Source organism: Heloderma suspectum, chromosome 10 (genome assembly GCF_057233095.1).
Source record: "Heloderma suspectum isolate Gila_16-S chromosome 10, 16-S_ref, whole genome shotgun sequence".
Classification (NCBI taxonomy): domain Eukaryota; kingdom Metazoa; phylum Chordata; class Lepidosauria; order Squamata; family Helodermatidae; genus Heloderma; species Heloderma suspectum.
In genome coordinates this window covers 3823551-3838002 of record NC_139467.1, presented here as the reverse complement: position 1 = coordinate 3838002, position 14452 = coordinate 3823551, and the positions used below count along the sequence as shown (strand labels likewise).

Below are 14452 nucleotides of genomic sequence, written 5' to 3'. Positions count from 1 at the left end.
ACAGGAGCTTCTCAGTGGTGGCCCCATGTTTTTGGAATCCCTTCCCCAAGGAAATATACATGGCTCTGTTGCTGCTGGTTTTAAAGAAAACTCTAAAGATGTTCTTATTCCAGCCTGCATTTAATTAGTGTGCTGTGCTTGAATAATTGTTGCTGTTGGTGGTTTTACATTCCATTGCAATGGTTATTTTTTTATTGTTTTAAAATGTTATGTAAACTGCGTTGTGAGGGCAGCAGGCCTGTCTTTGAATGAATTAATGAAGAAAGAATACTACACAGATGGGGAGAGGGAGGTGGGGGTAAAGTTTGCACAAGCAGATTCTAATCCCTCCTCTCACTCTGCAACAAATAGGAAATTACGGATTGACGGATGGAAGGCCAGGTGCCACTTTTGATCGGCTAATTCTTGATCATGCAAGTAGAGTAGTTCTGGGAACCCATGCTCTGCCCACCTTCGGGAATGAACTGTTTTGGGAAGCAAACGGTGATTGTTTTCCATTCTGGCTGACTTGCTGCTGACACAGCTCTAGGCTTGTGGCTTGGCACAAACCACCTTTTTCCAAGACCTCACCGGCTTCCTTTGGCTCAGAGAGCCAACACTTTCGAAAGGGAGAGAGGCGAAGGAGGTGCGGCCAAAACGGCTGGGGACAGGCTGTTCTCTTGCTGCTGCTGCGGCTTCCTCTGCCCCCACCCCCCCCAGCGAGAGAGGGGTGGGTGAAGAGGAAGGAGACGTTACAGCTCCCTTGGGAAATTAACCAAGAGGCTTTTCCAGGGAGCTGCAGAACTTCTGGTTTCAAAAAAGGAACAGCCCACTGTGATGCAACTGCTTTTCCGGCCACAGGTCCGGCAGAGAACGGAACGTCCCCTTCTTCCCTCCACGCCTGGAAAAAATATATAGTAAAAACTCCCATGTGGCGTTCTAGGATGAACCAGGTGGGACAGTGTGGGGAAGAGAACATCATTTGCCCTTGTCTTTTTTTAGTGCAGGAGCAAAAAGAGACATCCATGCAGGCACTTGCTAAGACTTGCCATTCCCAGCTGCTCCAGACTGCAGAAAATTTGTCCGCTTCCTTCTATTTAGTTAAACCTTTGGCCTCATCTCCTTTCCTCTCCTCCTTTGTCATATTCTTCTTCGCCTTTCTCTCTCATGTGGTTATTATACGTCTGCCCTTGTCTTCCTCAAAACTTGGCCCCCAAAGCAGCTTCCCATTCATATCCAACGTACACAAGGCACAACGCAGTGAGGGATAGAGTGCTGCCTGCACTATTGTCCTCCGGTGTCTTCGCCCAGTTTTCTGGCTCTTCCCTCCAGAGGGGGGAATAGAAAGAGCAGCTGCTGCACTAGAGGGCTGGCTGATGGCACAGCCCTTCTCACCTCCATCCTTAGCTCTGCTGCCAGCATGGTCTGTTCTGCCTCCTGCTTTGAAGGAACCAACAAACAGCCTTCTCTCAACATCCCAGGGGCCCTTTTCCCAGGCCTTGTCTGCCAGCCCTTCACAGCCATACATGCCCACGCCATAACACTGCCTCCACCAAGTTTGACAGATGATGTGGTATGCTTTGGATCATGAGCTGTTCCTTTCCTTCTCCATACTTTCCTCTTCCCATCATTCTGGTACAAGTTAATCTTGGTTTCATCAGTCCAATCTCATTCCAGAACTGGCCAGGCTTTTTTTAGGTGTTTGCTGGCAAAGGCTAATCTGGCCTGTCTGTTCTTGAGCATTACCAGTGGTTTGCTCCTTGTTGTGAAGCCTCTGTATTTACATTCATAAAGCCGTCTCTTCACTGTAGATGTTGACAACGACATGCCTACCTCCGCAAGAGCATTCTTGACCTGGCTAGATGTTGTGAAAGGGTTCCTCTTCACCATGAGCAGCATTCTGCGGTCATCCACTTTAGTTGTCTTCCGTGGTCTTCCAGGCCTTTTGCTGTTGCTGAGCTTGCCAGTTAATTCCTTCTTTTTCAGGATGTTCAGAACTGTTGTGTTGGCCACTCCCACTGTTTTTGCTCTCTCTCTGATGGGTTTATTTTGTTTCCTCAGCCTAATGATGGCCTCCTTCACTCGCATGGACACCTCTGTGGACCTCATGTTGGGAGTTCCAGTGAAGAGCTACCAAATGCAAATGTAACACTCAGAACCAACTCCAGCCCTTTTTTCTGCTTGATTGGTCATGGGGCACCCAGGAAACAGGCCACACCTGGCCATGCAGCTGCTTGTCAGCCATTTGTTCCATTACTTATGAGCCCCCAACGATGGGTGTGTGTGCATGCCACTGGCTGTCCTTCCTGAAGGGTTAGTGCCCCACTTTTGTCAAACCCCTTGAATTACAGCTGAAAGTCCTGGCTTTGCTCCCATCTGGGTGTGTTTCCTTTCAACTTCAGTGTGGTGGTGTACAGATGCCAACTGCCAAAACAGTTGTCCTTGTTCCAATATTTCTGGCCCTGACTGTAAAAAGCTGCTGTCAACGCACCAGCTGGATGTGACTTTCCCTAATTCACGCTGTCCCCCCTCACATGCTTCGTGCACACCAGGGATGTGGAACCTCCAGCCTGGGGCCTCGTCTGGCCCACAGAGCCTCCTTGTGCTCCTCTGAGCCCCGTTACCTGGCGGAACCCCTGCTGTTATCTCCAATCAGAGATCATGGCGGGGATTCCCTTGCGCTCCACTCCCCCGGCCGGCGTGCCGGGGTAAACCCCACTGCTATCTCCAATCTGAGATAACAGGGCGGATGCAGGGGACAGGGGCTTGGCCAGTGCCGGCCAAATGGCTTTGTGGGGGGCAGGGTGCCCCACGCGGTACGCAAAGCGAGGGACTCTGCTGGTGGTGGAACAGAGCGGTTGCTCTTCCTGACTCACTTGAGCCCCTCTGCATAATGCACAGAGCCCCCGGGGTTGGGGAATGCTGTGCGGAGCTAAGGACCGAGCCTGCACCGAGTGGCCATGCTCCCTGGCACTGGCCAAGTGGCCTTGTGCAGCGTACTGTGCTTCCAAGAGTCCAGCAAGTGCCACGTGACGCTGGGGACTCGGACAGCACAGGGAAGAGCAGCTGCCGGGTCCTTGTCTCCCCGCTGAGAGAGGAAAGAAGGAAGGCCAAGCGGCTTGGGGGCAGGCCAGCGACGCCAGTGGGTGTGGCCTTCCCTGCTGATGTCCTCTGGCCCACAGAGAGGGGCAGTCCAGCCCCCTGCCCTAAAACAGTTTGGCACCCCAGCATACGAACAGAGAGAACATCTGCAGACTAGGCCTGGTCTTGATGTTGTCTTTGGCGAGGGGCCAGCGCGCAGGGCGGCGCATACGGCTTGTGTGCAGAAGGCCCCAGGCTCAATTCCTGCTTCCTTCAGTTAAAGGATCCCTGGTAGTAAGTGCCTGGAAAAAGCCCCTGGAGAACACTGCCCACGAGAGCAGACAGTGCTGGGCTAGCTGGGCCCGTGGCTTAACGCAGCCAAAAGCAGCTTCATGCACAGCACCTGCCATGGTTAGATGCTGGCACCGGCTGCTAAGGGAAAGGGCATTTCTCACACGCCAAGACAGCTGCAGATGGCACCAGAACTGTGCTTTTGAGCCACGCAGTCTTGCACTAGTTCAGACACACACGTGTGTTTCTCTGAGCAGAGCTCATCAAATACCCAACCGCAAAAGCAAGCTACTTGCTTAGAAGGCTTCGGAGCAGGGGTGGGGGTAGGGGTGGGTGGGAGGATTAACCAGAAGCATAGGTGTATTGGCCATGATAGCTAAATGGAACCACTCCTGCCAGAAGCTGTAGGTGTATGACTATGAGATGCAGCCCATCAGCTTCCTTCAGCGCTTGTGAGCTTTGGTGGGGCAGGTGTCTGGCCCACCTCTGCTAGAAATAGAATGCTGGAATAAACTGATCTTGGTACAAATCCTTTCATAGTTTAAAGCCAGGGTCAAACCAGACCTCTCTGGGGTCCCAATCCAGCCCTCCAGAGATCCCCACATGGCCACACCTCCTTTCCCCCAGCCACCCATCCTTGGGTAGCTTCCTGGCTTCTGTGCAGTTTTTTCCCGCATTCTAAAAGGCTGAAATGCCTCTCCTGAGACTTCGTTACTGGCAGGAAGAGCTTGAAGCTACTATATGCTGAGAGCGTCTCCAAAATGACATTTGGCCCTCGGGCTGAAAAGGGTTCAGCACCCTTGTTATAAAGCAAGAGAGCTGTGGATGACAAGAGGTATTTTTATTATTACTTGGAAGAAGCCCAAAGGAAAGAACTTACAAAGAAACCTTGTACCAAGCTCCCGAAAAGGGAAAGTCCTTTTTGCCTTAATTATAAAGACATTAAACAACACACATGAGAAATAAACAAAGTCAGCAACTATGGAAGTCTTGCACAATGAGGTTAGAGAACAAGAGGGAGAGTATCAATTCTTCCCTGCAGTGACACATTTCCTCCTGTTTGCCAGTGTTACCGTTCTGTTTGCCCTCGCACAAAAACAGGTAGTGAAACTGACAAGGAACGGAGAAGGACACGTCCGCCCACGCACACAAACAGAAAGAGCAATCTTGTAAGGCGGAATAGTGCTGTGATAAAAACTAAACCGACTGCATTCCTACTCACATTCATGCTGCATGTGAAAGAGAGAACGTTACAGCTCGGGTGGGTGCGTGAGGGGTCCCTTCACTTCTAAGTAGCTCCTTCAGCTTGTTTCAACAAGCGGGCCATGTTCTTAGTTCTCTCAAGGAGGAATGGGTCACAGAGGGCTGATTTCTGGGCTCCTTCTCCTGCTAACTGGCAGGGAAGAAAACCCACCAAGAGCAAAAATGGCTTCAATCGGCAGGGGGAACTTGTCCAGTTTGAACAAAGGGCATGAGGACAGATCCCGTTGCATTGCAACGACTCGACTGAACATACCCCGAGAGTTAGGGAAGGAAGACACAGGTCTAGGAGCCTACACGCAGCCCCAGAAAATCTCTGTTATAGAGACTTGGTAGTAAAAAAAATAAAATCATATAGCATTGCACAAATATACACGGCAGACCCACCTTATGGAAATGAAGTCAAGATGAAAGATTTAAAGGAGAAGGAGGTCAAAAATGAGCCCTCCCCCTTTACTCCCACCCCCACCCAGTCCCTTTTGCAAGAGATGCTTGCAGCAGTCCTGCAAAGTTGGTATCACGCCCATCTCATTCTAGCACGATGAGAACAAGAAGCCACTGGAAAGATGAACTCTTGGACCCCACAGAACTGTGGGGGTTATGCCAGCAGGTACTGGCTGTGGCTGACTTCTCGTATTATGGGGTGGCCCTCATGCAGCTTTCTACAAAAGGAAAAAAACATATATAAAGGAAAAATTGGCCAGCCAGCTCTGAGAGACCCATGAACCACAAGGCCCTCTTGAGCTCACTGAACCATCATGGACCTGGATGGCCGCGAACCCCGCAAGGACCTTGGAACAGCACACAGGACTAGCGCCACGCCTTTCAAACGCGATGCAGGGTGCGCTCGGTGAGTCCTGGTGAGGAGTTTGCAAAGGGAGACGCGCCAAAGCAGCACAGGTGAGCAGGCAGCAGCGCGAAGGGAAGGTCCCGGTCTGGGTTGGCAGCACTGCCCCCTTCTGGCCAAGTCGGTTCAAAGTGGCCCAACCACGAGTCTTCAGTCAGGAGCCACTGGGAGGGGCGATGAGCTACAGCACCCCCTGGGAGGGCACCTTGCCGGTGATCTTGTTTGAGCACTCCAGGAGGGCGTTGTGGATATCCTTGGCACAAGAGATTTGGGACTTGATCATGCTGAGGTACTGGGTGTAGGGCAGGCTCTCTGTCTGGACCGCATCTGGCTTGGTGGCTGTCGGCACGAGCGTCGGGGAGTGCTTGGCACTGTCAAAACTCTGGGAGAGGCACTCGTAGGCCAGGCGCTGGAGAAGAGGAGAGGGAGCGGAACACGAGAGTGTGAGGGCGGCCATGCTGGATCGGGCCAAAGGGCCTTCTGGTCCAGCATCTTGTTTCCAACAGTGACCTACCAGAGACCCCCAGGAAGCCCTAACAAAGCTCTGTGAAGAGAGACTGAAAGAACTGGGCATGTTTAGCCTTGAGAAGAGAAGACTGAGGGGAGATATGATAGCACTCTTCAAGTACTTGAAAGGTTGTCACAGAGAGGAAGGCCAGCATCTCTTCTCGATCATCCCAGAGTACAGGACACAGAATCATGGGCTCAAGTTACAGGAAGCCAGATTCTGGCTGAACACCAGGAGAAACTTCCCGACTGTTAGAGCAGCAGGACAATGGGACCCATGACCTGGAGAGGTGGTGGGCTCTCCCACACTGGAGGCATTCAAGACGAGGCTGGACAGCCATCTGTCAGGGATGCTCTGACTTGGATTCCTGCATTGAGCTGGGGGATGGACTCGATGGTCTTGTAGGCCCCTTCCAACCCTACTATTCTATGATTCTAAACTCCCAAGGAAGGCCTGACAGCAACAGCCGTCCCTTGTGGCTGGTCCCTCACACTTGGCATTCACAGGTAGTCTGCTTCTGTACTTGGAGATTCTACTCAGCTCTCATGGCTAACCGCCACTGGTAGGCCTTGCTTCCTCCAGGAATTTGAGAAAAAATTTCTGAAGCCCTCTTAAACTAGTGGCCATCACAATGTGCGGCAGGGAATCCCACCAGTTGATTATGGATAACGTTGAAGAGGGGCAGGGTGGGGGGTATTTCACCAGGCCTGAATCCATTGCCAATAGTCAGGAATGACACTATCGACCCAGGGCAGCCTCCCACAACCTGGTGCCCTTCAGATGTGCTGGACTGCAATGCCCACGGTCAACGGTGAGGCTGGCGCGGAATGATAGGGGTTGCAGTCCAACACATCTAGAGGGCACCGGGTTGTTTATTTGTTACAGGTCTATCCCACCTTTCCTGCAAGGAGCCCAGGTTGGGGAACCTAAGAAGAGCCCCGCTGGGTCAGGGCAGGGTCCTTCTTGGCTGGGATTCTGCTCACTCAGTGGCCAACCAGACACCCGTGGGAAGCCCCCTGGGAGGATGTGAGTGCAACAGCACCCTCCTGTCCATGTTCCCCAGCCAGAAGGCTGATCTGGGGCCACTCACCAGGCACAGCTCCAGCTGGTCACACAAGGCGTAGAATTCCTCGAGGCTCTTGTCAACCCTCTGCACGGGGCCGTCGCTGCTTTTCCTGAAAGGAGACGGACGCCCGTTTTGAATCTGTTGGTGGGGGAATGGGGAAAAACTAATAACGGTGTGGAAGGGTTGGTGGCAAAACCAGCCATTGGCTGGTGGCAAAAACTCACTGTCCACTGTCGATGTTGGTATTCTGAACGAAGTTCTGAGCAGCAACTTTCATCAGGTTCTGGAAACAAGAGGGAAAAAATAGGAGACAAGTGTCTTGGCTTACAAAATAGAAGCTGCAGCAGTGGTGGCTCCGATGTAGTGGGGCGGGGAATCTGCTGTGGGTTTCAGTCAGAACCGTAAAGGTGCCATCCAAGGGATGGCATCTTTACAGTTCTCACTGGTTCTGACTGAGACCTGCAGCGGATTTCCCGCCCCACAGACATTGGAGCCACCAGCCTCCACTGAACTATAGGGCAACCGTCCCCCAACCTGGTGCCTTCTGGATGTGTTGGACTATAACTCTGAGTATGGCCCTATGCTGGCTGCGGATGATAGGAGTTGTAGTCCGACACATTTGCTTCAGTGGCAAAAGAAAAATATTTCAAAAGCAGGCAACCAATTCTAAGCACTGAAAGAGGGATGGTGGAGAAAATCCTACTACTATTTTGCTCATTATGAGGGTTGAGGAGGAACGTTCAAAACCGAACCTAGGACCAAGGCTTTGCTCAAACTGAGCCCAGCTGCTGCCACGCCCATTTCACAGACTGTGAAGACTGAGGCCAAGAACAGGCAAGTTAACCAGCCCAAGGCCACAGCAATGGACAAATAGCTGATGGACTGTACACAGCAATTCCGAGAGCCGCGGCCTCATTTCCAGGATCCTGTAAGGTCAGGAAACACAAGGGCAATTCTAATGTTATCAAAACAAAAACCAGTCCTGGAAAAATCGGCTGCCAAAGGCTACAGGTCTGGGCAGTGCAAAGGCAAGTGGGAGGGCAAAGTTCTGTTCCGTTCCAGCTCAACAGTTCTGAAGATATTGACCCTGGGATTCAGCTGCTCCCCCCGCCATGCTGAGTCATTTATCAAAAGCCCTGGACACGTGACTGATGGTGAAGCATCCATTCCCCCTCCCCCCAGCACCATGGGATTCCGGTTTGCTTCTGCTTCTCTGCTCACCCCCACCATAAAAAGTTACATCTCAGCACTGGATATATTTGGCTAAAGAGTGATGCTTCATTCCTTCAGCAGGAGTCAACAGCTTGGCTTTTTTTTCTTTTCGTTTTTTTAATAGCAGTGTTAAAAATAAAACAGCTTTGGGTTTGTTTGTTTTCAAGCCACGTGTTAGTGAATTAGAAAGGAGGGAGAGGAAAGGCTCTGCGTGGTGTGAAAGAGAGAGTAGGGAAGGAAGAGCAGGCAATCCGGGAATTCGTGGTGTTTGTCCCAGTTTCAAGAGGAGAGTTAAGTCAAAGGGTTAGAGCTGCCATTTCTGGAGGGTGGGCCACAACCTACACTGAAGTGGAGGAGAAAAGGACGAGCAAGTGTAGAAAGAGTTGGTATTGGCCCTCGAAGACTGAATTAAGGCCCTTCTCTGCTGCAAACCAGCCAGATTACTTTCATTAAAATGGCCTAGGCAGAAAAGTAAATGCATATCATATTGCCTTTTTTTAGCAAGTGATATTTCTGAAAGTCTAAATAAGTTTAACAAGGATAGGTAAGATCAACATTTCTCCTTTCTTGTTTTGCTTTGTCCTCACCCCTTCCCACCTGAAGGGGAACCGAGCTCTAGCAAGAAATCACATGGGAAACCACCTCTTGCAGAGAGATGGATAAAATGTTTAGAAAAACTTAATGGGGTAAAACAAAACTAAGACCAAGGTCTATACCCTGGCATGCATCACTGAGACCTAGATGGATGAGCCGCAGGGAGTTGATAGCTTTGCCTGCCTGGATACTCTGCACAGCTCTAACACAGCTGAGAGAGTAGGGGAGGAGCAGCTGCTGTCTGCAGGGAATCTCTCTCCCGGAGACCTGTTTGGCTGTGCTCTGGTCTTGAGTGTTTGCGGTGTCTGGTCTTGAGTTGTGGAGACGGATTGGGGATTCCGATGGTGTACATCCAGCCTGCAAGCCCAGTCTCCCTACCTGAGCTGGTGGAGGTGATTTTGGGCATGGTGTTGGAAATCCCCAGGATGATTGTTCTGAGGATCTCAACATCCACATCAAGGCCATAACTTCACGGCTGCCAATAAATGGGGCTGGGTCAACATCCTACAGGCCCTTGGCAGGGCACACTCTGGAGCTAGCATTTTTGACTGATCAGGACATTGGTGGTTTGTAGGTGTGTTTTTCACCTTGACCTCACTGTCGCAGTTAGGTCGCACCTTCCTGATGATGTTTATGCTGAAAGCAACCACTCCCCATCATGGGGTAGCAGACCTCTTAAATTGGTTTGCTCCGGAGGCTTCCTGAACCCAATGGATTCTTGAATGCCCTCAGGGAGCTTCCCACTGGCAAGGCTAGCGCTCCTGTCGAAGTCCTGCTCTCACTGTGGAATGCTGAGGTGGCATGGGCTGTTGACACGAGGGTTCCCACACACCCTCCCCCTACACAGAGACCGGTTGACACCCTGGTTTACTGGGGAGCCAGGGCAGCACTGAAACAGGAGACTGGGAGACTACTAGAACACCAGTGGTAGCCTAGTAGTGCATATGACCAAACCCAAGTTAAGAGCTCATTATTGGGCTAGCTTTGTTGCAGTGATGGTGGCAAACCGGCGACACTTCTCTACCACCAGTGTGTGCTTGGAAAGTTGCCCAGCAGAGCTTTTCTGAGTGGTTAGGGGCTCGTTCCAACTAGGCCTTGTAGGTGATCTATTGTGGGACCCCCGTCCTTCCTATGGAGGTTAGATTGACCCCCTCTGTATTATGCTTCGGAGAGGCAGTGAAGACTGTTCTGTTTCAGTGAGCTTTTAATCATTGTATTGTATTGATGTTATCATATTGAATGTGCTTGCTGCTGTGTTTATTCTTATTTTTATGGTGTAATTGTTTTATTTTGTTTGTACTATTTGAAACTGTATATCCCTTCAATCACCTAGTAAGCAGAAGGATGATGGTTCATATATGTGTCAGTCAATATAAGAATCCTCAGAGCCCTGCTGTGACAAATTTGTTAGACATCTGGGGGATAAAACCAATCATATTCAGGTCAACCTTAAAACCACTATTGGAAGTTTCTTTGGTGGTCTCCAGAACTTTTTCTAGTCCAGTTGTATGGAGTCAGTTTCGGTTGTTGCAGCCTGAGGATGTAGACAAACTACTTGAGGGTTTGGCCAATTACCTGTGTGCCGAACTGTTGCCAGTCTTGGTTAATGGTGTTTAGCTGCAGGATAATAACTGGGAGGGTCAAATAAATTATTAATGCCTCCTTGAGAGACGGAGCTGTCCAAACCTTGAAGTAAGTGGTTGAGCAGCCACTCCTTAAGAGATCCTTTTTGGACCTGGAAGATTACAATAACTATTGCCAAGTCACATGTATCCCCTTTGTGGGAAAGGTGCTTGAGCGAGTAATGGCTGCCCAACTCAGGCTCTCTTGGGTGAAATGGATTATCTAGACCAGGGATGGGGAACTGTTGCTCTGCAGGTCAATTTGGCCTGCCAGACCATTTGGCCTGTGGGGTCTCAGGTGAGGCCAGTCCCCTGAAGGCCTGCCACCTCAGAAAGGACACTGGGGAAAGTGGCAGAGGAATGAAGCCAGCTGAGTCCACTTCGCTCCTCCCCTGCGTAGGGAATGCAAAGGAGGAGTGAAGCTGGTGCCTCAACCTAGCTGGAAAAAGCCTGGGTGAAGCTGGCTTTTTGACAGGGGCACTAGCTGAGGGAGCACCCAGATGGCATTTTGGCCAGGGCCCTGATGACACTAGAGCCTCGTGTGGTGCAGAGTGGTAGGCGGCAGTATTGCAACCGAAACTCTCCCCATGACCTGAGTTCGATCCCAGCGGAAGCCGGGTCTCAGGTAGCTGGCTCAGGTCGACTCAGCCTTCCATTCTTCCGAGGTCAGTAAAATGAGTACCCAGCTTGCTGGGGGAAAGGTAGTCACGACTGGGGAAGGCAATGGCAAACCACCCCGCTACAGTCTGCCATGAAAACGGCAGCGAAAGTGGCGTCCCTCTAGGGGTCAGTATTGACCCGGTGCTTGCACAGGAGGAACCTTTCCTTTTTCCTTTCCTGATGATGCTCGGGGTGGGGTTCCCACTCTCTAACGTCATCCAATCCATGGGAGAAGGGCAATCAGACCCAAAAAGGTTCTCCACCTCTGATCTAGATCTATTTAATCTGGTTTCAGGTCTGGTTTCAGGGTTGAAACAGTCTCGGTGCCCCTGACAGATGACCTCTAGCTGGAAAAAACTACGGGAGTGCAACCCTGTTGATTCTCCTTGACCTCTTGGTGCCTTTTGATACCATCAGCCATGGTATCCTTTCAGACCAGCTCTGTGAGCTGGGAGCGGGACGGATGGTGGTTCTGCTCTTCCTTGATGGATTGGTTCCAGAAAGCGGTGTCGGGGGACTTCTGGTCAACACTTTGGCCCTATTCTATCCCCCATGCTTTTCAACAACTATATGAAGCTGCTGGGAGAGATCATCCAGGAATTTGGAGAAATGTGTCATCAGTATGCTGATAACACTCAGCTCTAGTTCATTTTGTCAGCTCGGTGAGGGGAGGCTGTCCTGAACTGGAGCCTGGAAGAGAGCCAATAAACTGAGGTTGAATCCTGACAAGACCAGAGGTGCTGTGAGTAGATGGTTCTTGTGTCCAGGGAGATAGTGTTCAAGCTACACTGGACTGGGGTACAGTGCCCTTGAGACAGCAAGTTCGTAGCTTTGGAGTAAGTGGCATTAGTCAAGCCACTGTGTGAACAGAATGCTGGAGTAGACAGGCCTTTGGTCTGATCCAGCAGGGCTCTTCTTACGTTCACCCCCTCCGAGCCTCAGTCCCCGCCATATGTAATATGGGGAATAATATTCCTAACTTACCTGACAAAGCTGCTGCGAGGATTGTAACTAGATAATGCATATGAAATACCTGAAAGCACTACACAAATAGCATTTCTTCTAGATCCAGCAACATCATTAGAGGCCCAAGTGGTCTTTGAGGCACAAGAGTGTCTTTTTAAGCTTTGGCTGGTTCACCAGTTATGACCACACTCTGGACAGGGATAGCCTGGCTGCTGTGATTCATACACTGGTAACCTCAGATTGGATTACCGTGATGGACTGTACATGGGACTGTTTGGAAGCGTCAAAGTAGAGCTGTGCGCAAATGGCCTCTCCAGCCTATTTGTGGGCAGAGAAATTGAGGGGACAAGTTCACCAAATTTCTCCTAGAGGACGAGACATTCTCCAACAGTTTCTCACAGATAGGGCTCACTATTGGCAGCACAACTTGCAAACAGCACAGCTTCCTTCTTTTTTCCCCTAAGGGTTTTTGGTTTCTTGCACTGCTTCTGTAGGTGGCAGCAGCATCTACTGTGTTGAGGCTTCCACTTTTCTGAGGCAGAATTTTGAATTTCTTTTGGTGGTATTTTTGAGCTTACCTAATCACTGTGAGGTGGCCAAGGGTGCCGAGGGTGTTTTCTCTCTCTATTACACATCTTTCCATTGCTCTGCAGCCTCCCAAGTCACCTGCACTTCCTGAAGTGAAAAAGCCCAATGGGAGGAATTGCCTCATGATGGCTTTAATTGAAGTGGGGGAAGCCGAGGAGACTACAGGCTGCCACAGAGATTATTGTACGATGACAGACAGGACACTCATGCACACTCCTCAGCCACCTCATAAGGTAAGCACAAGAACCTCAAACCCAACCCATGAGAATTTCTCCTCCTTTGAATTTCATTTCAAAAGCAATTTCTTTTCTATCAAATTGAACGAGAATGGTCGAAAAAAATGTGGGAGAAATTTTCAGCACAACGCTACTTCGAAGTACAGAATATGGCTGCCAGGATTTTTTACTGCTGCAGCCTGGTTCACCCATATCATGCTGCCTGTTAACTTCCAGGCTCAATTCAAGGTGCTGGTTCTTATCTTTAAAATCCTAAACAGCTTGGGACCCAAGCACCTAAAGGAGGACTGACTGCTATATCAACCTGCTCCTTTTAAAAAATATTCTGCAGTGGCTCTTCTCCTCACACCCCTAGTATCAGAGGTTCAAAGATTAAATAAAAGGTGGCATTTTTAGCAATGGCTCCCCAAGAGGTTAGCCTGGTGTTAGCACCGCTATTATATGGGAGGGGGCATGGCTCAGTGGCACAGCCCCTGCTTTGCATGCGGAAGGTCCCAGGTTCACTCTCCAGCAGCTGCTCCAGGTAGGGCTGGAAAGAATCCTGCCCGAAACCCTGGAGAGCTGCTGCCAGTCAGTGTCAACAGCGCTGGGCTAGATGGATCAACGGTCTGACGCAGTATAAAGCAGCTAGGGCGCAATCCCATGCAGACAGGCGGCCACCTCCAAACTCGGACGCAGCTGCCTAGCCAATGCAAGGCAGGAGAAGCACGGAGGGGATCACTCCCTCCGCGCTTCTCCTGCCCTGCATTTTCAGCTGGACAGCCGATTTCGGCTGCAGGGCGGCTCTCGCCTTCCTGCCCTGCCTGAGGGCTGCTGGTTGGCTGCTGCAGGAAAGAGGACAAGACTTTGGTTTGACCCAGCAAGGCTGTTCTTACGGACTAGAAACCCCTTTCAGTACATCTGCCTTCTCCAGCCAGGGGCCCTCCGGATGTGTTGCACTACAACTCCCAGCATCCCCCGCCAGCAAATCTGAGGTAAATATTCTCAACCTTTACCCTCCCGCCCATCAGCCTTCAGGGCGGGGCCTCCTCGCCCCTTCGTTTCTATGGAAACCGCGCCTCCGCTGCTGCCAAGCCAGGCCCCGCCCCTCCGCCCAGGCCCCGCCCTCACCTGCAGGCTTTCCTTGAGCTGAGGCAGCAAGAGGCGGAACCGCTGCACCGGGTCGAAGTCCTGCGCCTGCGCGGCCACCTGGATGCCGGACGGGGCCTGGCCCACCGTCAGGGGAGCCGCCCCCGCCTGGGCTGGCGCTTGCTGCCCGCCCACTGAGGCGGCGGGAGGCCCCACCTGGGCCTGCAACAGGGAGAGCTGCTGCGGCGGCTGCTGTTGCTGCGGCTGCTGGGACTGTTGCTGCGGCGCCGCCATCTTCCCTCCCGGCATCCACCTCGTCTCAGGGGAGCGGGACTACCGCTCCCGGCGTGCAGTGCGGGTGCCCTGCGGAGAAGACTGCGAATGGAGACTACGGCTCCCGGCGTGCACCGCGGGAGGAGGCGGAGGGGAGCACTCCGGCATGCCCTGCGGGAGTCCTTTGGCGGCCCCAGAGAT

General features: G+C 51.5%; 1 protein-coding gene across 1 annotated transcript; it reads right to left on the bottom strand.

The window, feature by feature from the left end:
* Positions 1–4177: 4177 nt before the first annotated feature.
* MED29 (mediator complex subunit 29) lies at positions 4178–14299 on the bottom strand. Its single transcript, XM_084814678.1, has 4 exons — positions 14021–14299; positions 7257–7315; positions 7057–7141; positions 4178–5867 (listed from the first exon to the last, which is right to left on the bottom strand). Exons 1-4 carry the CDS (start codon positions 14285–14287, stop codon positions 5640–5642), a joined length of 639 nt encoding a protein of 212 aa, XP_084670804.1. The 5' UTR covers positions 14288–14299; the 3' UTR covers positions 4178–5639.
* Positions 14300–14452: the final 153 nt, after the last annotated feature.